At 30.6% G+C, this 27895-nt stretch overlaps 1 protein-coding gene across 36 annotated transcripts; it reads right to left on the minus strand.

The window, feature by feature from the left end:
- Positions 1-4769: 4769 nt before the first annotated feature.
- LOC105179769 (protein SUPPRESSOR OF QUENCHING 1, chloroplastic-like) lies at positions 4770-26612 on the minus strand. Of its 36 annotated transcripts, none has more exons than XM_088875427.1 (22): positions 25909-26612; positions 25711-25805; positions 25092-25156; positions 24307-24400; positions 23964-24121; positions 22090-22139; positions 21894-22015; positions 21691-21798; positions 20767-20886; positions 20526-20673; positions 20307-20412; positions 17208-17322; positions 16716-16881; positions 16436-16632; positions 15542-16148; positions 15262-15458; positions 14081-14967; positions 12901-13786; positions 12008-12606; positions 11718-11915; positions 11486-11641; positions 11205-11349 (listed from the first exon to the last, which is right to left on the minus strand). In XM_088875427.1, the coding sequence occupies exons 5-9, from the start codon at positions 24059-24061 to the stop codon at positions 20878-20880; spliced, it is 387 nt and encodes a 128-aa protein (XP_088731553.1). In that variant the 5' UTR covers positions 24062-24121; positions 24307-24400; positions 25092-25156; positions 25711-25805; positions 25909-26612; the 3' UTR covers positions 11205-11349; positions 11486-11641; positions 11718-11915; positions 12008-12606; positions 12901-13786; positions 14081-14967; positions 15262-15458; positions 15542-16148; positions 16436-16632; positions 16716-16881; positions 17208-17322; positions 20307-20412; positions 20526-20673; positions 20767-20877. The 36 variants fall into 36 exon arrangements, with proteins under 36 accessions (XP_088731558.1, XP_088731523.1, XP_088731553.1 ...); XM_088875422.1 differs by having other exon boundaries at positions 16716-17043; XM_088875424.1 differs by having other exon boundaries at positions 16716-17043; positions 20261-20412.
- Between the last annotated feature and the right edge of the window lie 1283 nt (positions 26613-27895).

A 27895-nucleotide genomic window follows, 5' to 3' on the forward strand; every position in this document is an offset into this window, starting at 1 on the left:
TTAAGTACTTTGGTTAACCTATATGATTGATAGATTGAATATAAATTGAAAGTTTGTACTCTAACACTATACCAAATTGAACTATCTGCATGCTTCGTGTTAGTAGTATTATTTATTGATGATTTAGTATTATTTATTTATGTTGTAGGAGTTTATTTATTGATGATCTAGTATTATTTATTTATGTTGTAGGAGTTTATTTATTGATGATCAAGTATTATTTATTTATGTTTTACTCCTACAGTAATTTGGTTTTTTTCGTAGAAATATTCAATGACTAAATAGTTTTTACTTTATTTATTATGAATTAATAGTTTTGAGTTAATGTATAATTGTACAAAATTAAATTCTCCGCACGAATCGAATATACTTCTGTTGCTGGTGTTATTTATTAAATATCTACCCCGTAAATTAACTTGTGATAATATTGAGTGGCTAAAATATTCTCAATATATTTACTGTTTAATTAGCTCATACTCTCTTTGATGATTCCACTTCCTGGAGTTGGTAGATAATATATTTTTCACATATACAAATGATAACAAAATAGAAAGGTTATTGATATTAAGTTATCCAAATCTCCTTGAAGATGGGAGTATGAGGTAGGTGATTGTTTTGATACATTATAGGAGTCGAGCTCTTTGTGTCATTGTGCTAGGTGGATTTTAGATGTCCACTTGGCATTTGTGTGTCTTGTAATTAGTGTGTGATATAAAATTTTTCACATAGTTTAGGTTCACATCAGAGCATCATCTATTATAAAATACAGGGTTAAAGTAGAATCTACACTCTAATTTGAATAGTTTGGTTAAATTATATAATTGATAATTTTAACGAGTTTGTACTCTTAACATTATACATGATTGACTTATCTACATGTTTCACGTTGGTAGTATTTGTTTATTATGGTTTTAGTATAATTTATTAAACCCTACAGTAATTAGCTTTTGGTTGTTAAAATATTGAGTGGTTAAAATAACTTCCAATGTTTTTGTGTAAATGTATAACTATACCAAATTAAATTATCCACATTATTCGAGTCTGCATCTGTTGTTGGTGTTATTTATTAAAGATTTGTTCTATACAGTAATTAACTTTTTGTAGTTACAATATTGAGTGGCTAAAATATTCTCCAATATATTTATGATTTAATTAGTTTATAATCTCTTTGGTTGATGTGCTCCATCAGTTTTTGGTTTTTTTTTTTTTTAAATTCATGTATTTAAAGTTAATACATTTTATTAGTTTCCTCATTGAATTGTTTGTGTTTTATTGAGTAGTTATCTATTAAGTATGTGAATTATAATTACGACCTTTTGTTGACCCCAAAAAATATCCTATGTTTTTAATTTATCAATAGAAACCTATTCTTTTAATACACATATAAGACTAATGAAAATTTGTATAAAGACTATCATTTTTTATATGTAAATTTATTTTATTTATCTTCTCTTTCATCTAATTAAATAGAAACAATAAAAATTTACACAATGTAAATAAGATTTAAGTACTTTGGTTAAACTATATGATTGATTGATTGAATATAAATTGAAAGTTTGTACTCTAACACTATACGAAATTGAACTATCTGCATGCTTCGCGTTAGTAGTATTACTTATTGATGATCTAGTATTATTTATTTATGTTGTAGGAGTTTATTTATTGATGATCAAGTATTATTTATTTATGTTCAACTCCTACAGTAATTTGTTTTTGTCGTAGAAATATTCAATGACTAAATAGTTTTTATTTTATTTATTATGAATTATAGTTTTGAGTAAATGTATAATTGTACAAAATTAAATTATCCGCACGAATCAGTATACTTCTGTTGCACATATTTTAAGTTCACATGAAAGCATCATCTATTATAAAATGTAGGGTTAAAGTAGAATTTGTACTCTAACACTATACAAGATTGACTTATCTACATGTTTTATGCTGGTAGTATTTTTTATTATTGTTTTAGTATGATTTATTAAATCCTACAGTAATTAGCTTTTGGTTGTTAAAATATTGAGTGGCTAAAATAACTTCTAATGTTTTTGTGTAAATGTATAACTATACCAAATTAAATTATCCACATTATTCGAGTCTGCATCTGTTGTTGGTGTTATTTATTAAAGATTTGCTCCGTACAGTAATTAACATTTTATAGTTACAATATTGAGTGGCTAAAATATTCTCTAATATATTTATGGTTTAATTTGTTCATAATCTCTTTGGTTGATGTGTTCTATCAGTTTTTGGATTTTTTTTTTAATTCATGTATATTTAAAGTTAATACATTTTATTAGTTTCCCCATTGAATTGTGTGTGTTGGTGGTTAGAGTATTGAGTGGCTAAATATAACTTCTTAAAGTATTTATTATTTATTAATATATTTGTATAAATATATAATTTTACGAAATTAAATTATCCACACGAATCGAGTATGTTTCTGTTGTTGGTGTTATTTATTTATGATTGGCCTTGTACAATAGTTATTTTTTTTTGTCACAATATATGAGTAGCTAAAAAACTCTAATATGTTTTGGTTATTGTGTACCGTCGTTTTTCACATAAAGCATTTTTATCTTTTATATAAACCTTCCTATTATTTAGTTTTTTTTAAGCACATTAGAATTGGTAAAGTAAATAATTTATTTATTAAAAAGTATTTTAAATTATTAAATACTTTTAAAAAAAATATTCTTTTTTTCAATCCTACCACCATGCCCACCCTCAAATATATATGTATAAATGTCTAATTATAATTTTAATAAAATTTAATTGTAAATAAAAATAAAAAAAATTAGTTCTAAGAATTTAAAATAATTTATACAAATAATTTTAAATTTAAATTTGTAATCTAACAATTAATTTTTATTAATATATTAATTAAAACAATTTTGACATTCATCTATCTTTTGGTAATTAAATAAATATTTTTGAGGACATTTTTGTTATTTTTTAAAGTTTAATAGGGAAATTTTGAATTTTAAAGGTTATCAGGGATAGTTTTTGAAATTTTTTGTTTGAAGGGATGATTTGTTAAAAAGATGAGGGGCGTAAATATAATTATCTCTATATTATCTATTAACTTAGAGAGCGTTGTAATAACCACCTTTTGTTGACAAAATAATGTCCTTTGTATTAAATTTATCTATTCTTTTTATGCACTAAGATTAATAAAAATTTGTATAAAGAACAATAGTTTTTTTATAAGAAAAGCCATTTTTCAGGGGAATTGTAGTTGAATTTTAACTTTTTGGAGGGTAAAATAGTCAATAAGTTTGATTTTATCACTTTAATCACTGAAGTTTGTAAAACTGTCAAACTAATTCTTTTTTTCAAGAAAAAAATTAACTTTTTATATTATTTTATGATGGTATTCTGTAATTATATTTTGTGGATGATCAAAATTTTGAACTTTTATGAGCATAATAATATATTGTTTAACTTAAAATAAATAGTCTCGCTTTTTTAGTAGCTAAAAAAGTATGAACGAGTTTTCTAAAACTTATCTAATATTTTCATATCTAATATGATAAAAATATTAAGTCGGTAATTTTTAATATCAAGAGTTAAAGATAAGTCTAAAAAGGTTAAACCTGAACAATGTTATTTATTTTATTTATCGTCTAACATTATTGTACCCTAACATTATATTCGAGTTGTTCTAGTTCTTTTAAGCATATGTAAGATTAATAAAAATTTGTATAAAGAATATCAGTTTTGATTAGTTATTTATTTTATTTATCGTCTCTTTCATCTAATTAAAAATAATAAGAAGAATTTACATTATGTAACTAACATTTGGAAAGAATAGCATAATTTTTTCGTATGTTTTAGGTCCACATAATATTATAAAATTTTGGGTTAAAGTACAGTTTGCACTATAATTTAAATAGTTTGGTCAAATTATATAATTGACAGATTTAAAATAAATCGGGAGTTTGTACTAACACTGCCAAATTGAATCTACATGCTTCGGCATAGCGTGTATTATTTACCCCTACAGTAATTAACTTTTAGTAGTTAGAATATTGAGTGGCTAAAATAATTTTTAGAGTATTTATTATTTATTTATGTTTTTGAGTAAATGTATAATTGTATTAAATTAAATTATGCACACGAATCGAGTATGATTCTATTATTGGTGTTATTCATTAATGATTTGCTCCGTACAATAATTAACTTTTTCAATATCACAATATTAGGTGGCAAAAACATCCTCTAATATATATTTATTTGATTGACTCATACTCTGTTTTGGTTAATGTGTTCCATCAATTTTTTTTTTTTAATTCACGTAGGTTTAAAATTAATACATTTTATTAGTTTTTTTCAATTGAATTGGGTGTGTTTTATTAAGTATTTATCTATTTAAGTTTGATAGCATTATATAACTATTTATAAAAAAAATGTCCTTCGTTTTAAATTTATCTATAATAATCTATTCTTTTAATTCACATATAAGATTAATACAAATTTGTTATAAGAACATAAGTTATTTATTTTATTTATCTTTTCTTTCATCTAATTAAATATAAATAATAAGAATTTACATTATGTAAATAACGTTGGGGAAGAGCTTTGTTTGACGTAAATTTGGTTAAATTATATAATTAATTGATTTAACATGAATTGAGAATTTTTACCCTAACACTACCATATTGAGAGTTTATATAATCCACATGCTTCGCGTTGGTAGTATTTATTAAGGTTCTAGTAATTAGTTTTTTGTGGTTAGAATATTGAGTGGTTATTTATTAATATTGTCAAGATTTCTAAATAAAATAAAAGATCATGTACATAAAATTTTGCACAAATCCATAAAATCCGACACTAAGTCAAAAAGCCCACAATATGGCTAAAAGGTTAGGCCCAAAAATACAGAGCCCATCAAAAAGAGAGTTGGAAGCCTACAAAACGAATATTCCATGAAGCAGTGATGTCCAGCAGCTGTCCCAGAAAGGCAGCCCATTTTATTGCTGATGCAGTGGTCCAGAGTGAGGCCCAAACACTGGCGCCCGTGAAGTCAGAAAGGCGTCAGAGGGTGGGCCAAGCTTGAGGCCCAAATGTGCGGGCAGCCCAGCGCTGTGGCAAGCCCGTTTTGGCTGAAATGCGAGCAAAACAAATTGGTCTTGCTTTTGGGTCAACAAAAGGCGTCAAAATCATTAGAAAACAAATGCCTAGAACAGAAGGAAAATTGCGTGAAGAAACTGGAAAAGCTGAAAATAAGATTCAATACTCTCCTTTCTCGATTCTCTTTTTTTCTCTTTTCTGTTCTTTTTACGCTTTTTCAATTTAAACAACAACAGCATCAAAACCAACCAAGAAATCCACCAAGGGAGTTCAGAAATCCACCAACAACAGCATCAAAGCGACTATCACACAATTACCAAAGCAATCACCGCATGTCCGAATGCCAAACTCCCCAAAAACACCGCATGTACAATGTGTATAATGTGTGCATGAATTTGTTCACTGTAATGGTTGAAAGAAGTGGGGTTTTTTTGCTTTTGTCGAGTTTGATATAAATGATCTTAGAACTAAGATACACAGTAAATTTTTCATATGGATCCCTACTTCAGATGATCGACCCAATTTCCCCCAGCACGCTTCGCCTAATTCTATGTGGTCCTGCTAGAATTTGGTTGTATTATTTATAAGAAAAGTCGAATTAATTAGAGAAGAGTTATTCTCGGAGCGTTTCATGTTTTATTAAACTAGTAAGTATGTGTTTAGCGTAAACACCGAACAAAAGTCCAAACAAATTCATAGACATAATCGAGCAGCAATGGACAAATTTTATTCATACCTATAATTTAACTCAACGATCCAACGGGCATCTTTTCTCTTTTCATCTAATTTATCATTTTAATTTTCGAAATCGAAGAATAAAAAATTATTTTATACAAATAACAAAGTAATTTTTAAATATAATTATTGTATTTGAATAAAATTTTAACCGCCTTCTGTTAATTTTTTTACTAGTACTTGAAAATCTTTTAATAAATTTTAACCATAAATTTTAAGAAATAAAATTTAATCTGTTAAAATAAATATTTTTAGAATTTTTATACAAACAATAAACTACTGTTTAAGTTATAATTATTTTCGTTAGAGGTCAATCTTATCAAAAATAATCCAATTTTCGAAATAAAACTAGAAATTTTTTTTATACAAATAATAAATTAATTTTTTATAATTTAGTGTAATTAGATCTAGATCCTCTATAATTTAAAAAATTTTATTTAATACTCCGACATTTGTTTACGTCTAATAAATTTCTCTATTACACAAAATTCAAACAATTTATTGATATTAGTAAAAAAATAAAACAAAAATTCATATAATAAGATCTCTTTTACTTGCAATAAGTAAAATAAAATTAGTAATAAAATTAATTAACTCTTTTCTAATATCAATAAATTTCTGTGAAACTTTTATTAGTGGATGGATTTGTTTGCGAAAACAAGCGTATATGGTACTATGTATAAATTTTCGACAGATTTACGTATAATTATACCAAAATTAGGAGATGAGATTTCATTTTTTTCTTTTTATAATTTGGCTTATACTAGAAAATATTTTAGTAAACTTTCACCATAAATAATTTAATTTTTTTAGATCTAAAGTTGAAACAATACTTTACATTAGTTTTTAAATTATAGTTATTTGTATCAATTAGATTAAAATTGTACTATTTTAAAATTTTGTAGTACCATATAAGTTGTATAATTATTAAAAAATAAATAAATTAGTAACTAAACACATAATAACTATGAATTAAAAAGATCAAATCAGAACTACAATATAAATAGGGATAGGACACGGCCCTTATCATTATTTTTCAAAAATTGACTTATTATTTGTTTGAAAATATTTTAATAAATTGTGACCACAAATTACAATAAATAAACTTAATATTTTGATGTAACCATTTTTGGAGGAAAATTTGGCACAAAAATTTATGATTCTTTGCAAATTGTCTATTTCATACAAAATAATAAGGTAATTTTGTTGTATTACATTTTGAATGCGAAAATATTCTAATTTATCATAAATTATACTATATACATTTATTTTTTAAAATAAAACAAAAACATAAGAGATTAGATACAATTTCTCAAATCATTGAAAATTTTCTAAACCACATAAAATCTACGTATAATTATCCTGTAAAATTAATTTTCACCTTTTTCATTATTGTTTAGTGAAATAGAAAAAATTAATTTACTCATCCAAGATTGTCACATAGGTTAGGCAAAATTCAATGTATTGCAGATCAAACATATTTTTTCTTATCAAATTATCCTTACAAATCTTGCGCCCTTATAAAGAGTAGTTTGGTGAGAAAATGTTCGTTCGACCATGAAATAAATTAATAATAAATTAATTATGATAATTTAATTTGTTAGATGAAAATAAAAAGTACTAGATATAATTTTTTAAACCACAAAAAAAATATGTAAAATACTTCAATAATTTAAATAAGATAATACGTTATGATTAGAAAAAATAATAAATATTTTAATAAACTTTGACCAGGGATAGAACTTTTGTATTTTTATCAAAAATATTTTAATAAATAAAATCTAATTTTTTTATTATAAATATAATTTAATTTATTAGTTATAATTATGACTAAGAATAATTACATCGTCTTTCTTGAAATATAATATGATTACATATAATAACTAAAACAATATTTTTCTAACTAAAACAATATATAAACAAAAACAACGGCTAGATATAATAAATTTTTTAAATCATAGGAGATATGTGTAATTTTTAATAAATATTGACCAAAATTTATCATAAAAAAAACAAATGCAAATAACATAAATATAACCTAAAATCTAAAATAATAATATTTATGTTAAGAGAGAATAAATTCTTTAATTTTAAAAATTTAATATAATCTATACCAATGTGAATTTTTTTTTTAATTTAAATTTATAACCTAGTACTAATTTTCATTTATATATTCATTGAATAATTTATCATTTCAATTAATAAGACATGTAATTTTATATATAAATTCAATAAGAAAAAGTAAATAAATAATCAGTATAAATAATAAAAAAATATATAGGAATCATATTATTCATTATCATAAATATCACAGAAACACCCCTAAGGGATTTATGTCCTTGAATTATTATTTGAGACAAATAGGGGTATTTGTCGAATTTTTAAGGTTACCTAGGGTGGTTTCGTAATTTTTAAAAAAGTGAGGGTGGTTATGTAAAAAGATAATAGATGAAGGGTGTAAATATAATTATATCTAATAATTACATATAATTAACTAAATTAAATTTTAATTAAATATCAAAATACCAAATTAATTATTTGAAGTTATATTTCATTATAAATAATATTCAAATTATTTAAAAATTTGAAAAATATAGATTATTTTTACTTTATTTATAAATAATAATTCTTTTTTTGTCTTCCCATCCCCAGCATGTAGATAACGAGGGGCGACTGGCTGCTGCCGAAAGAGGGGGTGACACAAGATTGCATCCTTTTTCTAGGGCAACCTCACCAACACCTTTCATACTTACGCGCGACGGCAATGTCACTCAGAGCAGTTTGGGCGACATTGCTATTGCCCAGTTTGGCAGTAACGATTTCTTCGCCCATGTAGCCACCACACATTTGATATATATATATATATATATATATATTATATTTTATATATAAATATATTCATAATTTTGTAGAAGCAAATGGTATTTATATATATAAGTAAAAATATAATATGGGTCGCCAAATATAAGCAAATGGTATTTAAAATGGCTATGCAACATTTTAAAAAATATAAGCGGATTTTGCTCATTTTTTCAACAAAGGGGAATTTTTAGCTAGATTTTGAAAATATTAAAAACTTTCAAGCAATTTATCCTACATAAAAAATTATTTTAAATTGTGACAAACATAAGAAAGGACCATATAAGTTGAATAATTATCATATATTAGTTGTAATAATTATTTTTTATATTTATCACTTTTAATTAATTATTTCAAAATTATTCTCTATTAATCATATCATATTACTTTATTTAAAACATGATTTATTTCTCCCATAAATGTTCTAATTATCTGTTTAGTTTTTCGAGGGAAAATTTGCCCCTCAAAATTGTCTACTTTTATACATAATAAATTTATAGTAAATAATATATTTTTAAAATAAAAATTTATAGAAATTTTATAAATAAATTATAATTATTTGCATTTGATATATATCTTATCAAACATGTCTCTAATTTTTTAAAATAAATTTTATTTTTGATATTTTTATATAAATAATAAATAATTATAATAGTGATTACGGAAACCCGCCCTCCTGAGAATTTGTGCGATCACATCTATAAATTAACAAATTAAGACAAAGAGCATCAGAGGTTTGAAAAATCTGATACCTTAACGTCTATAAATTAGTAATAAATTAGGTAATTCTTTCAATACAAAAAATTTGATCATTTGATTAACTTTTATCAATAGAGAAATTGTTAGACTAAAACAAAATAAAGGGTATTAAATATAATTTTTTTAAACCACGTAAGAATTAAAAATAATAATATGTTATGACTAAAAAAAGTAACTGAAAAATTTGTATTTAAGATAAATTTTATAAAAAATAGTATAGTAAATAAAATCTAATTTTTTAAATAAAACTAAAATTTAAATAAAATTATTATAATTATGATTAAATACGCTCTTTCTAAAATTTGACGGTAATTTTTTAATTTAAATTTATAATCTAGTAACTAATTTGAATTAAATAATATAAGTTTATGATAATTTATAAATAATTGAGAAATATAGGTAGTTTTATTATTCATTCCCATAAATATTATTTTTCCACCCTCTCTAACTTTAGTAATAAAAATTTAGTCATAAATAAAAATAAAAATGTAATCTTTTATATTTAAATTTATAACCCAGTAACTAATTTTTATAATATGTTTAACCTATTATTTTAATTTTTAAGACATGTAATCTTATATAAAAATTTTATTTTAAATCTAATAATAAAATACTATATATTATACCATATTATTCATTCCGTTAAATATTATTTTGACGCGCCCTTTATCTTTTAGTAATATAAATTTAGTTGTAAATAAAAATAAAATTAAAATTTTAAATCAAATAAGAAACTAAAGTAAAATATTTATACAATTTTTAGTTACAATTATAACCTATATACAGATTCAATAGGAAAAGTTAATAAAATTAATTAGTATAACTAACAAACAAATATATAAAATCATATTACTTATTTTATAAATATTGTTTTGACAACCATTTAGTAATAAAAAAATTTTCATAAATAAAGATTAAATAATTTATAAAATTTTTAATTTAATTTTATAACTTAGTAGCTAATTTTTATAGTATAACTTAATATTTTATTTGTTAAAAGGTGACATTTAAATAATGGTTATAAATAAAAATTAAATCATTCTTAATTTTTTTGTAATTTAAATTCATAACCTAATAACTAATTTTTATTAATATATTAATTATATAACTTTTACGATTCAACCAAAAAACTAAATAAAATAATTCAAATTTTAAACTAATATAAATATAAATAAACAATAAACTTAAAAATTTAATTAATACATCAATTAAATAATTTATCTCAACTATTAAGTGGTAGTTTACATACAAATTCAATTTAAATTATTGATGTCTCTCTACCATTTTTGAAAACTAAATACTCTATATAAATTTACAATTTAATAACTAATTTTTGTTAATAGATTAAAAAAATTAATTACATTTTAATAAATAAAATTCTATTATTCATTCCCATAAACACCACCCCTACCTACTATGCATTCCATACATACATAAATATTCCTCAAGCTCCCTATGCATAATTCATTTCCATACACACATAAATATTTAGTTATGAAAAAGAATATAATTAATAATTTTATTCAAATAATTAATACACGTGATTTCTAATTTAAAAATTTATAACCCCACATCTAATTTTCATTGTTATGTTAATTAAATAACTTTTTTAACAGATGTATCTATATACAAATTCAATAAAAAAAGTTAATAAAAGAATAATTTATAATTCATTTCCGAAAAATTTTATTCATATAAATAATTTAAATTTATAACCTAATAACTAACTAAATATATACAGATATTTATACCCCTCTACATTTAAAAATTAATCTCTTCACTTATATTTTAAATTAATATAAATGATTAAAAAATACGAGGTCTTATTATCCATAAAAATTATCAATCAGAAGCGCATCTCATAAATTTAAAACAACTCAGTACTGTAACCAATGAAATGAACTTCATTGGCTTCTTGGCAATAGGCTGTAAGCAAAACGAAATGAATGGTTAGCAAAGAACACAAATAAATGAAAAAACAAGTTTGTTTATTAATCCTGTTTCTTTCCTAAGGTTGAAGTAGGAATGGAAAAGAGCTACATTAGAATTTAGATGTTCTCACCGTGCAAAGTGAATCCGTGTTTGACCGCGACTGGAAGGTTACCCTCCTCAGTTCAGCAACTGTTTTCATTCCCTGCACGTGGCTACAAGGCAGTCTTTAGAAGGTGGTAAAATTGAGAAGCTTGAAGCTCCAAGCTCGCAAGAGCATAGTGAATACCTAGAGAGAAGAAGAAACATATTGACCCTTATAACGAAATGCATAAAGGAGCTATTAAAAAAAATAAAAGGGTTACCTCCATTTTTTATATTGAAACCAACTTTGAGTAGATCAATCAACGCAACAAAAGTATTTAACTTCTCTTCAATGCTGAAATCTGGATATTCACACTCCATTAGTCCTAACAACCACACTCTCCTCGATTGCTCTCCTTAACTTCATTGTACACTCAGCACTTTTGTGTTAGATTTGCTAACATCAATTTTTTGATAGACTGCAAACCACAAGCTAAGCTCATACTAAATAGAATGAATATAAAACATATAAAGAAAAAATAATAGAAAATTACTGTATATACAGACTCACAGTATCCGAACTCGGTCACCTCTTCTGTTGTTGCTCAACTTAAGGCCTAAGAAAGAGTCCCCATAAACTTGCACCATCTGAACCGACGAGATTCTGCAAATAACCACGTGCACAGGCCACCAACATTTGTTTCCAGCATTTCTTAGAAGGCATGACTGCTGCTAATATGGACACCAAATACTTATCCAGATTTTGCACAAATGGATGCAAGAGTTGAACTGCAGAAACTGATCCAGAAAATTCTCCAATTTCCAGCATATTTCATGAGCGCTAATAGAACTTTTGCCAGAGCCTCCTCCTCATCAATGTCGCAGATAGAACTTTGGAAAATTATATACATTAGCAGAGATTTCATATGATGATTTTGGTTTGTCCCACATTACTCATTGCCATTGTGATGTTCATTTGATGCTTCTTGTTTCCACTTTGGTGGTTAGAGTTGGAACTAAAACGTCAAGTGGAAGACACGACACATAGAACATACCTCTTTCCCGTGTTCCGCGATGCAGCCTTTGGAGCCTAATGTCACCACAGCCCATTGGCAGTGTTTTGGCGAGAAATTCAAGGGCCGACTCTGAATCTGGGTTGTATCTTTACCCCTGAAATTAGTTAGTCACAGTTAATATGGATTAGCCCAAGTATTTTGGGACCCAACCTCTGAAGAATGAGCCTAATGTCATTCCAATTATGACAAACAAGGAGAGTCACTTTTTTCAAGATCATTTTCAGCATATGGGCATACAACAGTCATAGAATTTCTTCAATTAACACTCGGAAAGCAAAATCGCGAATTAGAAACTGCAAACAAGATATTTGTGTATAGAGAAGAAGAAACATACTGACCCTTATAACGAAATGCATAAAGGAGCTATTAAAGAAAATAAAAGGGTTACCTCCATTTTGATACTGGAACCAACTCTGAGTAGATCAATCAACGCAACAAAAACATTTAACTTCTCTTCAATGCTGAAATCTGGATATTCACTCTCCATTAGTCCTAACAACCACACTCACATCGATTGCTCTCATCAACTTCATTGTATACTCAACACTTTTGTGTTAGATTTGCTAACATCAATTTTTTGATAGACTGCAAACAACAAACTAAGCACATACTAAACAGAAGAATATAAAACATATAAAGAAAGAATAATAGAAAATTACTGTACATACAGATTGACAGTATCCGAACTCGGTCACCTCTTCTGTTGTTGCTCAAATTAAGGCCTAAGAAAGAGTCCACATAAACTTGTGCCATCCGACCCGACGAGCTTCTGCAAATAACCACGTGCACAAGCCACCACCATTTGTTTCAGCATTTCTTAGAAGGCATGACTGCTGCTAATATGGACACCAAATACTTATCCAGATTTTGCACAAATGAATGCAAGAGTTGAACTGCAGAAACTGATCCAGAAAATTCTTCAATTTCCAGCATATTTCATGAGCGCTAATAGAACTTTTGCCAGAGCCTCCTCCTCGTCAGTGTCGCAGATAGAACTTTGGAAAATTATATACATTAGCAGAGATTTCATATGATGATTTTGGTTTGTCTCACATTACTCATTGGCCTTGTGATGTTCATTTGATGCTTCTTGTTTCCACTTTGGTGGTTCGAGTTGGAACTAAAACGTCAAGTGGAAGACATGGCACATAGAACATACCTCTTTCCCGTGTTTCGCATTGCAGCCTTTGGAGCCTAATGTCACCACAGCCCATTGGCAGTGTTTTAGCGAGAAATTCAAGGGCCGACTCTGAATCTGGGTTGTATCTTTACCCCTGAAATTAGTTAGTCACAGTTAATATGGATTAGCCCAAGTATTTTGCGACCCAACCTCTGAAGAATGAGCCTAATGTCATTCCAATTATGACAAACAAGGAGAGTCACTTTTTTCAAGATCATTTTCAGCATATGGGCATACAACAGTCATAGAATTTCTTCAATTAACACTCGGAAAGCAAAATCGCGAATTAGAAACTGCAAACAAGATATTTGTGTATAGAGAAGAAGAAACATACTGACCCTTATAACGAAATGCATAAAGGAGCTATTAAAGAAAATAAAAGGGTTACCTCCATTTTGATACTGGAACCAACTCTGAGTAGATCAATCAACGCAACAAAAGCATTTAACTTCTCTTCAATGCTGAAATCTGGATATTCACTCTCCATTAGTCCTAACAACCACACTCACATCGATTGCTCTCATCAACTTCATTGTATACTCAACACTTTTGTGTTAGATTTGCTAACATCAATTTTTTGATAGACTGCAAACCACAAACTAAGCGCATACTAAACAGAAGAATATAAAACATATAAAGAAAAAATAATAGAAAATTACTGTACATACAGATTAACAGTATTCGAACTCGGTCACCTCTTCTGTTGTTGCTCAACTTAAGGCGTAAGAAAGAGTCCCCATAAACTTGTGCCATCCCACCCGACGAGCTTCTGCAAATAACCACGTGCACAAGCCACCACCATTTGTTTCCAGCATTTCTGAGAAGGCATGACTGCTGCTAATATGGACACCAGATACTTATCCAGATTTTGCACAAATGGATGCAGGAGTTGAACTGCAGAAACTGATCCAGAAAATTCTCCAATTTCCAACATATTTCATGAACGCTAATAGAACTTTTGCCAGAGCCTCCTCCTCGTCAGTGTCGCAGATAGAACTTTGGAAAATTATATACATTAGCAGAGATTTCATATGATGATTTTGGTTTGTCTCACATTACTCATTGCCCTTGTGATGTTCATTTGATGCTTCTTGTTTCCACTTTGGTGGTTAGAGTTGGAACTAAAACGTCAAGTGGAAGACACGGCACATAGAACATACCTCTTTCCCGTGTTTCGCATTGCAGCCTTTGGAGCCTAATGTCACCACAGCCCATTGGCAGTGTTTTAGCGAGAAATTCAAGGGCCGACTCTGAATCTGGGTTGTATCTTTACCCCTGAAATTAGTTAGTCACAGTTAATATGGATTAGCCCAAGTATTTTGCGACCCAACCTCAGAAGAATGAGCCTAATGTCATTCCAATTATGACAAAAAAGGAGAGTCACTTTTTTCAAGATCATTTTCAGCAAATGGGCATACAACAGTCATAGAATTTCTTCAATTAACACTCGGAAAGCAAAATCGCAAATTAGAAACTGCAAACAAGATATTTGTGTATAGAGAAGAAGAAACATACTAACCCTTATAACGAAATGCATAAAGGAGCTATTAAAAAAAATAAAAGGGTTACCTCCATTTTGATACTGGAACCAACTCTGAGTAGATCAATCAACGCAACAAAAGCATTTAACTTCTCTTCAATGCTGAAATCTGGATATTCACTCTCCATTAGTCCTAACAACCACACTCTCCTCGATTGCTCTCATCAACTTCATTGTATACTCAACACTTTTGTGTTAGATTTGCTAACATCAATTTTTTGATAGACTGCAAACCACAAGCTAAGCTCATACTAAACAGAAGAATATAAAACATATAAAGAAAAAATAATAGAAAATTACTGTACATACAGATTAACAGTATTCGAACTCGGTCACCTCTTCTGTTGTTGCTCAACTTAAGGCCTAAGAAAGAGTCCCCATAAACTTGCGCCATCCGACCCGATGAGCTTCTGCAAATAACCACGTGCACAAGCCACCACCATTTGTTTCCAGCATTTCTTAGAAGGCATGACTGCTGCTAATATGGACACCAGATACTTATCCAGATTTTGCACAAATGGATGCAAGAGTTGAACTGCAGAAACTGATCCAGAAAATTCTCCAATTTCCAGCATATTTCATGAGCGCTAATAGAACTTTTGCCAGAGCCTCCTCCTCGTCAGTGTCGCAGATAGAACTTTGGAAAATTATATACATTAGCAGAGATTTCATATGATGATTTTGGTTTGTCTCACATTACTCATTGCCCTTGTGATGTTCATTTGATGCTTCTTGTTTCCACTTTGGTGGTTAGAGTTGGAACTAAAACGTCAAGTGGAAGACACGGCACATAGAACATACCTCTTTCCCGTGTTTCGCGTTGCAGCCTTTGGAGCCTAATGTCACCACAGCCCATTGGCAGTGTCTTGGCAAGAAATTCAAGGGCCGACTCTGAATCTGGGTTGTACCTTTACCCCTGAAATTAGTTAGTCATAGTCAATATGGATTAGCCCAAGTATTTTGTGACCCAACCTCAGAAGAATGAGCCTAATGTCATTCCAATTATGACAAACAAGGAGAGTCACTTTTTTCAAGATCATTTTCAGCATATGGGCATACAACAGTCATAGAATTTCTAACACTCAGAAAGCAAATGGCAAATTAGAAACTGCAAACAAGATATTTGTGTATAGAGAAGAAGAAACATACTGACCCTTATAACGAAATGCATAAAGGAGCTATTAAGAAAAATAAAAGGGTTACCTCCATTTTGATACTGGAACCAACTCTGAGTAGATCAATCAACGCAACAAAAGCATTTAACTTCTCTTCAATGCTGAAATCTGGATATTCACTCTCCATTAGTCCTAACAACCACACTCTCCTCGATTGCTCTCACCAACTTCATTGTATACTCAACACTTTTGTGTTAGATTTGCTAACATCAATTTTTTGATAGACTGCAAACCACAAGCTAAGCTCATACTAAACAGAAGAATATAAAACATATAAAGAAAAAATAATAGAAAATTACTGTACATACAGATTAACAGTATTCGAACTCGGTCACCTCTTCTGTTGTTGCTCAACTTAAGGCGTAAGAAAGAGTCCCCATAAACTTGCGCCATCCGACCCGACGAGCTTCTGCAAATAACCACGTGCACAAGCCACCGCCATTTGTTTCCAGCATTTCTTAGAAGGCATGACTGCTGCTAATATGGACACCAGATACTTATCCAGATTTTGCACAAATGGATGCAAGAGTTGAACTGCAGAAACTGATCCAGAAAATTCTCCAATTTCCAGCATATTTCATGAACGCTAATAGAACTTTTGCCAGAGCCTCCTCCTCGTCAGTGTCGCAGATAGAACTTTGGAAAATTATATACATTAGCAGAGATTTCATATGATGATTTTGGTTTGTCTCACATTACTCATTGCCCTCGTGATGTTCATTTGATGCTTCTTGTTTCCACTTTGGTGGTTAGAGTTGGAACTAAAACATCAAGTGGAAGACACGGCACATAGAACATACCTCTTTCCCCTGTTTTGCGTTGCAGCCTTTGGAGCCTAATGTCACCACAGCCCATTGGCAGTGTTTTGGCAAGAAATTCAAGGGCCGACTCTGAAGCTGGGTTGTATCTTTACCCCTGAAATTAGTTAGTCACAGTTAATATGGATTAGCCCAAGTATTTTGCGACCCAACCTCAGAAGAATGAGCCTAATGTCATTCCAATTATGACAAACAAGGAGAGTCACTTTTTTCAAGATCATTTTCAGCATATGGGCATACAACAGTCATAGAATTTCTAACACTCAGAAAGCAAATGGCAAATTAGAAACTGCAAACAAGAGATTTGTGTAGAGAGAAGAGGAAACATACTGACCCTTATAACGAAATGCATAAAGGAGCTATTAAAAAAAATAAAAGGGTTACCTCCATTTTGATACTGGAACCAACTCTAAGTAGATCAATCAACGCAACAAAAGCATTCAACTTCTCTTCAATGCTGAAATCTGGATATTCACTCTCCATTAGTCCTAACAACCACACTCTCCTCGATTGCTCTCATCAAATTCATCAGCCCTAAAGAGTGATTTTATATGAGTGGAAAGAAAGATCAAAGGCTCACACTGTTTCCCTCCTATTTCTTGTATGCTATTTCCTGCACTTCGATTGCAACAACGGATGGTTCAGATGGGATCCAGACAACGGGAAAAAGTGAGATTTTGATATTTAGTTTTTTCGTTTTCTTTTTTTTTTTCCGGAAACCGGGAGATGTGTTTAGAATGACTGATTTGCCCCTCTCCAAAGACTACCATACCCTTTGCCCAACTTCAAAATAAGTCTAGGGAATGTCTCCCAAATTTTGGGTGATATTCATTTTTGTCCTTGGCTTTCTGACACTTTTGTGTTAGATTTGCTAACATCAATTTTCTGTAGACTGCAAACCACAAGCTAAGCTCATACTTAGACGACACACAACATTAATTTTAAGACATGCTAGCTCTAAACAAAAATCCCTTCACCACAAGAACACAAGAGTTAAACCACACTCCTACAACTTCCAGTGTGAAGTGAAAAAAACTATCACTACCTTACACACCCACTCCCATCCTCTAGGAAATTGGGGTAACTTAACACCACTAAAGTATGCAATAAAATCTTTCCCAATCACTCGAATAAGCATGCATACGAGCTTTAAAATATAGCTTATTCCCCCACACCGAAACCATGACCGCCCTCAAGCATGTCTCAATCCAAATACACAAATTATCCAAGTAGCAATTCTCAAATATCCTTTCATGTCACTCAAGTATATCCCCTATACTAATAAGACTTAATAGCATAAGAAGAGCCAGCAATATTGAGACAAGCACTTGCAGTACAACATACAATATTCAACACAAGTATCCCATTGACTTCATCAAAATAAAATGAAACAAGTCTCAACACTCTCACAAAGGTATCAGTGTAATCACTCCACTCATAAAGTGTTTAAGAATTTGGGTTCCACTCAAATCAATACAGAGAATGCCATTACCATAGGCTTGCTTGTGAATCAAATCTCCTCCGCCAACGAAATGAAAATTAATACATGAATCAAAGGGTCTTTTCAAGGGTTGTAATGGGGCTTAGGACAAGGTGTGGCAAAAGATAGGCCGAATTGGGGCTTATGAATTCAAAGAAGCGATGCTGACCTAGTTGCTTATCTTTCCAACCTCATTGCCATTCAACTCGATTCAAGTAATTTGAACAACCAAACACCTCCAATTTTTTTCATTTTCTATTTCTTTTTCTTCTTTTTTTTCTCAATCTTTTCTTTCCTTTCGTTTTTTCTTCTTTTTCTTCTTCTTTTTTTTCCTCAATCTTTTCTTCTTTCCTTTCTTTTTTTTCTTTTGTTTTTTCTCAATATTTTCTTCTTTCCTTTCTTTTTTTCTTCTTCTTTCTCTTCTCCTTTTTCTTCGTCTCTTTGTTCTTTCGGTTTCATCATTTGTTTTTATTTCCTCGTTCCATATCTCTTTTTCTTTTCCTTGGGGATAGTAGTGCATCCCTTGTTATTCACTCATATTCATGTCAATTTACAAGCAACCAAGCCAACACCATCCCCTTAAATGGGTTCAAAAATCAGTTCAGGAGATAATCAAGAAGGGGATGATTCAGCTTATGACGTGGTTTAACCAACAAAAGAAAAGCCAAGGCTCAAATGAGTTATTCTATGGGTGAATTCAAGGTAGGCTCTTTTGAGGTAATGGGGTATCCCTAAGTGCCCTTATCACTTTCATGCACCAATCTTACAAGAATGCGGACTCAAAATGTATTACACAAGCAAGTTCTAGAATGGACACACTAAGTTTGATGCCCTCGATCAAAAGAAATGTAGCACTGTTTAAATGAAAGTGCTTTGGCCCAAAAGCTCACATAAAGGCTTTTGTGTTGATTCTTGAACATTGTTCATTTGATGCGTTCAATGGAACACACTTCACACAACTTTTTTTTTATATGCCACTAGTGCTAGTCTCTCCTGCTTATCTCGACTTATACCAAAAATTCCTATTAATCTAAGGGATAACACAAGACAACAATCAAAAAATTCAAGTGCTACCACAGGATAATTCGCATATTTTTCTCAACACACTAACTTCCTTCACAAGTTTCGGTGTTCACTAAAAATTGTCAACCCTCAAATAAAAACTTTTAGTCCCCACATATCCACATTCCAACACATTAATTCCCCGACTAATCTAATTCAATTGTCACATTGAATATTGGGCTCCAATCACTTGTTACTTTATTACAAGAAAGATTGTATGGCAAGTCACTCTAATCTAACAGGAGTAATATGTCATAATACATAGAGAGCACAAGGAACAATAAATCAAAGTCTTGGAAGTTCCAAGTCATATCTTCCTTTATTTTTCTGAAACATGTTTTTTATAACTAAGTTCTACAGAGATTTGCACCTCTTTCTGATCTAATTCAATTGTCAAAATGTATTAATTAGAAACAATGAGCCACAGAAACTAAAGAAAAGATAAATTCAAGCATAGCAAATCTTTTCTACATATGAGAATTGCGAAACTTACCTATTAATCACAAAGCAAAGATAAAAATGCAGCAAATTTCATGCACCTCACAAACAATAATCAAAAAATGACAGCCATGTAGAGCTGTGGCTGCCGCTATCAATGGGTGCACATGCGAGGCAAGAGCTATGAGCTCCACCAGCCTACCTAATCTGCATTGCCATTGTTAAAAAAATTGATTAAGCAAGTAGTAAGTATACATACGAAATGGTGACTAACCCAGTGACAATAAAATAAAACTTCGAAGATATCTGCAAAAAGGTACCAGTTGCTTATGTAAAACTTAAGCACCCATGCTTCTCAAAATCCCACCGTATGCAGTTGGCCGATTAACACTCAGAATCAACTCACAATCTTCAAAAAGCTCAAGATCCTCATCAGCATTAGAAGGCTCATTTTGAAGCACCATATTCCTACATGATAATCAAGTTTCAACTTCAAATTCAAATAAGATCTTTTTATATTTGTGATACTGAATAAATAGTTTCTCGGGCAAAGTAATCTACCAAAGAGGAGCCTGTGCTCTAAAGACTTCATATAATCGAGCTTTTGGCTTTGGCACACAAACCGAATCTGACCCGCGTATATTGGCACATCAAAAGGACCATGTTTCTTTCTTACCAGCCCTACAAATGATCACATGAAAGTTCAAATCATAAATCGCAGTCATATTTTTCATTCCATGTCCTAGAGAATGGAATACCAGGATCTCCATCAACTTTTGATCAGCTAACTTGGAAGAGTTTCATAAATGTAATTTTCAAGCAACAAATTATCTTTAAATAGTAATATCAACTGCAGCCAGGAAAAGTGTAAAAAGTAACAAGACGACAGAAAGTATTCAAATATAACAATTATGGCCAGCCGTCAACTGCAGTCAGGAAACGTCTAAAAAATAACAAGTCGGCAGAAAGGACTCAAATATAACAATTTTGAATAAACAAGCATCCCAGTGTTTACTTTTCTAATATTTATTCCATGTAGGATAGGACATCACAATCATTTTGTCAGCAGGGGGGTTCCAGGGGTAGCTCCCACATGCCAAACAGCTCTTCATGCAAGCTCCCACTATCCCAACTGGCGATCGGTTTTAATACAATTGTCAAGTCCCAGCCTATACTGGATGCACAAATTGCCTCCAAATCACAAAGTGCAACATGAAAACTGTGCTATAAACAACTTGCCCAAGAAGGGGACGAACACTGGATTTTCTATCACTAGTAGTTGTCATATTGATATCTATGGATGGATAATTCATAAACACATTCCACCAATCAATTCTCAAATAACACGTTCCGGACACAAGAAATCAGGATAAGGAAGATATGAGTTTCCGCCAACTCACAGAACTATGATAATAACTCCAGCAGTTTAGCATTCTTAAACTTGCACAATTCTTGCCGCTATTACTAAAATTTTATGTCATGTACCTTGTGATTGTATGAATCCGCCAGATAAATTTGACCATCATTTCCGCAAAAAACTCCTAAAGGATGTTGAAGAAGAACTTCAGAACCTACTCCATCACGGTCTCCGAACTGAAACATATAACACAACGATGCTAACAAATAAGTTAAACATCCCATCCAACTAGTGCAAAGATCGATAAGATTCCAAATGGTAGCAGACATACCTTAAATAAATTGTCAGAGAAAATTGGATCACCACCAGCGAGTAGTCTCGATCCCCCTGTCCTTAAGTCAAGTGCCCGAATAGAGCTGCTCTCACTATCAGCGATATATGCTTCCTTTAAATCTATCAAAACAAACAAGTGAAAATACTGCATGAATTAACAATATTGCAACTAGCTTTGAATTTTTACCACGTACCAGGTGACAAAGTAATTCCAGAAGGTTGCGCAAATGAAGTGCTCGCAGAACTGTATCAACATAAAACAAAAGTGTCAAAAAATCAGAAAAACTATTTGAAAAAGACCACGGAAGTTTTGAAAATTTCAGTTGCGCCTAAAATAAGTGCAGATGTAAAAGTCAAATTCTCCCTAATCAAACACAAAGAACGCCAAAGACAAAGGAGTGCCTCTTAATAGGTGTTATAGTAGCTTTCCAATCTTATTTCAACATTGTTGAGAATCAAACAATTGATTCTTCAAATACTTGTAAAATCACAAGAGAATCTAAGTGATTTTTGTGATACTTATATGATTTAATTTTGGAAGAATTTCTTCCAATTTCCATTATTGACATATGCGATTCACCACGGATGTCACAACCTCAAATCAAGTTAAGATAACATAATTTAGCCCTTTGGACATTTGTGTTGTGTATGTAGGCCAAATGACAAAACCACGTATCCTCGTCTTTTATTTCTCTTCACATATCTAAAATCTTGTCCATGGAGCATGTTTTAGGGCCAGCTTGGATTTTGCCGTAGCATGTATTTCATGCATTTCATTTCTTGGTGCACATTGATTATTGTACCACTAAACATTCCAATTGCAACAAGAGGATGTTCCATTTTTGCTGCATATCCAAGACTTCAAGAAAAGTTTGACTTTGTTGTTCAAGTTGAACATTTCAATCAAGATCTCCATGTTCAGCTTGAGGAGCAGTGTTGAGAATCAAGGATTGATTCTTCAAATAATTGGAAAATCACAAGAGAATCACAATAATATATAAGTGGTTCTTGTGATACTTATGATTTGATTATGGAAGGATTTCCTTCATTTTCCATTATTCATATATATAATTCACCTATATAAATAGGTGGACATTATAACCTCAAATCAAGAGAGAATAACATAATTTAGCCCTTTGGACATTTGGCTCGTGGATATAGCCATATGGCGCGAACTACGTAAATCCTTTTCTTTTGTTTCTCTCTTCATTTATCTAAAATTTTGACAAGCATAACAATAAAACATCTCACAAACTAACAGCCCATTACCTGAATATGCTAACATATTGGTTTCTAATTAGCGTCGGATAATGCATCCATCCCCCAAGGCAATGGTTTAAGAGGGTAATAACCTTACCGTATACCGTCTATTGGATAGCACCACATGTATTTAAAAGTAAACAATCACATGATAATCACCTATATATTTAATGAAAATCAGAGCCATATAATCTGTTAAGTCTATATTGCGATGTATATGAACGAAAAGAATGCTTAAATGATACAACATTAGCTCTGCTTTTCCTATTATTACGATTATTATCACTATTGATATTATTACTACTACTGCAACAGCAGCATTATTACATTTATTGCATTATATTTTCTCTGTAATTATTAGCAAATCATAAAACAGAATGGAAGTAGAGGATCATAATATAAAAGGACTAAGTTTCGGGTCCCTAAATAATACGGCATACTAGAAAGAGATACATTTTTTTGCCACAAAACTGCACGGTATGCTGTCACGACAACATCATTATATTGTTTAGCTAATTCAGTGTCATGCTCTGCCATAAACAAGTAGCTAGTTTTAGTTCAAAACTGCTGATATAACCTAATTTCAATATCCAACAGAGATACGGCTCACATAAAGTAAATTTGTATAAGAAACAAGGATCATAATCCACTGCTCATAAACCAGAGCATTCTCAAGAAGAACATGAAAGATCATAAAAGATGTAATAAATAAACACAAACTACAGAATGCTGCCAAACTCAAAATGTAATTGCACAGGTATCAAGAGACTTTCGCAGACACACTAGTACCAGAAAACACATACAGTACCTGGCACCATTCAAATTTCTTTCATAGCCATCACCACTGAAAGCTCTGGTATTTCCATCTAATGTATTATGTTTCCAGATCTGATGCTGCCCAGCCATTGAAATATAAACAGTTTCGTTTACAGGCTCAACGCAAACATCCCAGGGGGAATTGAGGAGCTGAAAATATAATGAGAATATAAGTTACATATTGATGCTTATAAGTGTAGTTTGTGCTCTTAACGGAGTTTCATTCTTCAATACTAATAACTGGATAAGGATGTTATTTTCCCTTCAGTATTAGGACCATACTCATGATTTATGGTCCATTAATAAATTTATACTTTTAGTTCAAAAAGTCTTGCCTGAGTTGTTCCTGATCCTCCTCCTTGGTAGTCAGAACCTTTGGTTCCGTTTCCAGCAAGGGTCAGCACAGACTCGTCAACAAAATCAACCACCCTACAGTAGTAGAAGATTAATGCAATAGCAAATTATAGATTAAGTTTGATACAAATTCCCTGCAAAGTAACTAATGCTAGGACCCTTAGAAAATTATAAAGAATGATTAACAGCTGGGAATGAAAACAGATGAATGCTCTTCTGATTGATTTTCTTAAGGTTCCCAAAATGGAACAGAAATGGAAAACGGTGTTAGGAAATATAACAAAGACAATAAAAATATCAATGTTTGGAGGGGAAGCAGAAACCAGAGATAAGGTACTCTTGTTAATGGATAAGTATGATATATCTATTCTACCTTGTTTGAAGCAAGAAAGATTATTAGTAAATTTATTGATGTCCCATATATGTTTTACCAATAATTGACTAAGACTTGTTTAGTAGTTGATTTCTTCCTTTCTCACATTCAAGAAGGGAAGAAAATTACAGGCTCGGTCATCTCCATTTATACTTGCCCTATTCTTAGTCCAACCAAACAAAGTACTTGTTCTCTTTACTTCAACTTCCCTTTCTCCAGTTTTCAGACAACAAGCATCACAATGCGGAACACACAATGCCGAGTAGAAAAGAGAACAAGCATACCAAGGTCCTAAAATGTATGCAGTCGCTCCAAAATTTCTAACTTCACTAGTATCAGAAACAGGAAGACAACCGCAATATGCAAAATGAAATCACATAGGATTACTGCTACCTTAGAGCATGATTTTCAGTGTCAGCCACATATAGGAGGTTCTTCTTCGGGTTGTAAGCAAGTCCCTATAAAAGCAAGTAACAAATTGATTATGTCTTCAAGCAAGTAAAAGAAAAAGAAATTTCAGCTGGATAAAATGCAAAAGTAAAACCAGCAATTACTCTTGTAAGAATCGAGGAGATACCAAAAAGATAATGAAAAACCATTACCTGTGGGCGGTTGAACATGGCATCATCAAAATTACCAAGTAATATAGTAAAAAAGAAGAGTTGCAAAAAAAAGAAGTAGATAAGAAGGGTGGGCCTGGTTCTTAATTAATGAGTAAACAAAAGTCATAGAAAATGATTTCACAATTGTTTTCAATGAATAAACATTCGTTGGACTAACTTTAAGACACAACCCATAACAGATATCAGTTTCTTCCTTTTTTTTATCAAAATTATCATTCCCCATGCCATAAAAGATAACGACTCAACCAAAAAGCCCACAAATTAATCACATGCAACCGCAGATTCACAAATGTTCAAATCCACAAAAAAGATTCAAGCTAAATAACACCATAAAAAGTTAAACAATTACAGAAATATAAAAAAATTAAGGAGCTAAAATCGATACTTACATAGATACAAACATAGAGAAGAGAGAAGTCGGCAACTTAATTTCTTTTTTCTTTTTTCTTGCCCTTTCTTCTCTACTGCTCCGGCTTTTCAAACCCTAAATAAATGAAATAAAAAATCGAGAGGTGGAAACATGTGAGTGTAGATGCGGTTGACGAGTAAAATGGTGGGAAGAGAACACTAGTTTTGAGGGTTTTTACCAGGTATTCTTTCTTGAATTTCTGTGTTGCACCCACCTCCATTGCTGCTTCTCCTCGGTGCGCTGATTGGTGAACAAACCCATCTTCGCTTCCATCAACCGGAGTAATAAACCCATTTGAAAACCCTCAAACAATGGTACTAAACCGCAACCCCTCTCTTGATTTTTCCTCTATGTTTTTAAGGGTTTTAAGCATTCCTCGCTCGCTATGGTATTCCCCAAACCAAAGGCCTGGGCCTGGCGCTTTTACGAGTTCGCTCAACCCTCGTTAGAGGACATACCAATTTAATTTGAGACGCCGAGCAGCTGTTTTTTCAACACAAACGATTGTTCTTTCCACAAAGGATTTTCAGAAAACTCCTCGGTTGCCCCTGCTTTTCTTCTCTCTTTGTTCAAGATTGCAAGATCCTTCAAGAATCTCTCTCTTTGTCACAGCGTGCTTGATTTCATCTCTATAAATGGTTTCGCATAGCTTTTCTTGGAATTGGAGGGTCTCGTGTCTTTAGGATGGTGTTGGGGTATATTTGGAAGCAGTCGACTATTGGGGTATATTTGGAAGCAGTCGACTAGAAGTAGAAGACTGCTGGCCGGATAGAATGCGGCCTCTCTCGGGAAACATCTCTTTTTTCTTTTTGATTTTGGGGGTAGGTTCAGTAAGAGCAGAGAAGATTAGATACACGGAGACGAAAACCTTCGAGCACAAATACAATTAAAAAAGGAGGTAAGAATAATTTGATTTGTTTTAGAGGATTGTTGGAAAATTAAGAAATGAATTTTATGTTATTTTACCTTTTGTTTGTGGTTTGGACAATTGGAATATTAGCAAAAATTTCATTCTTTTGGTAGTTTATTTTATTTTTATTATTAGAAATTGATAATATCTCATATCCAACTTATTATATATTATGTGTATAAAATTCGTAGCCTATATACTTTAAAAAATATTATACACATAATCCATTTATATTAAAATATAATTATCGTGTTGTAAATGTCGATAAAAACTATTCGCTTTTCTTCGTTCATTAAGAGGGTGTCATGTTGTATCTATTATATATTTCATATTTAAGTATTCTTTTAGTATTTTGTAAAAATATCTTTGGAATTATTTTTATTACCTTTCACCCTCCAAGTTTGGGTGTTTGATCATTTATGTGTAGAGAAATATTGGTTGCAAACTAATCGAAAATTCTTATTTTAAATGTTCTTTTGGCCTTAGGATTGAATAGATCAAATCACATTCTATCATAAATACAAAGAAAATAAATTTTAAAACAAAATTTACTTTTTATTCTCTATTTTTATGTTTTTGTTGTTTTTACAATATACATCTATAAATTTATGTGTATATACATATGTATGTAATGCAATTAATACTTTAGTTTGTTTTGTAAAAAAAAATTAAAATTATTATATTCAATTAATAATAAGTAGTACCATTATATTTCTACATCACTTTTTTTATTCTTAAGTATATGTGTGTATATAAACATGTGTATATAATACAATTATTAATTTAGTTTATTTTCTTGAAATTTTTTTTTAATTTTTATATGCAATATTTTTTTTAAATTATTATATTCAATAAATAACAGGTACTACCATTATATTTCTACATTACGTTTTTTTATTCTTTTCTAAGAACAATAAAAGGTTAAATTAATCATTTTGATAGACTATTATATAAACTCCTTTTTAAATATTATAATCATTTCGTCAAAGTAGTAAAGATCACATCTACATTGAAACAACACAACTTTTCGTCATACATGTAAGAAAGAATGGACTACCAAAAAATTAAGACTTTCAGTGAACTTCTCAAACCAGAGAACAAGGAGAACATGACACAAGGGAAAATCAGAGCATCACTACAAAGCATGAATCCCAGCTGCGTATTTGAAATCTGATTTCACAAGCCAAAAATGAGATGACAAACAACAAACTCTAAGACCAAGTAAATTAAATAAACATCATTGATGTTTCTTAAA

The sequence above is a fragment of the Sesamum indicum genome, linkage group LG11 (assembly GCF_026168435.1).
Source record: "Sesamum indicum cultivar Baizhima isolate 11 linkage group LG11, ASM2616843v1, whole genome shotgun sequence".
Taxonomy (NCBI): domain Eukaryota; kingdom Viridiplantae; phylum Streptophyta; class Magnoliopsida; order Lamiales; family Pedaliaceae; genus Sesamum; species Sesamum indicum.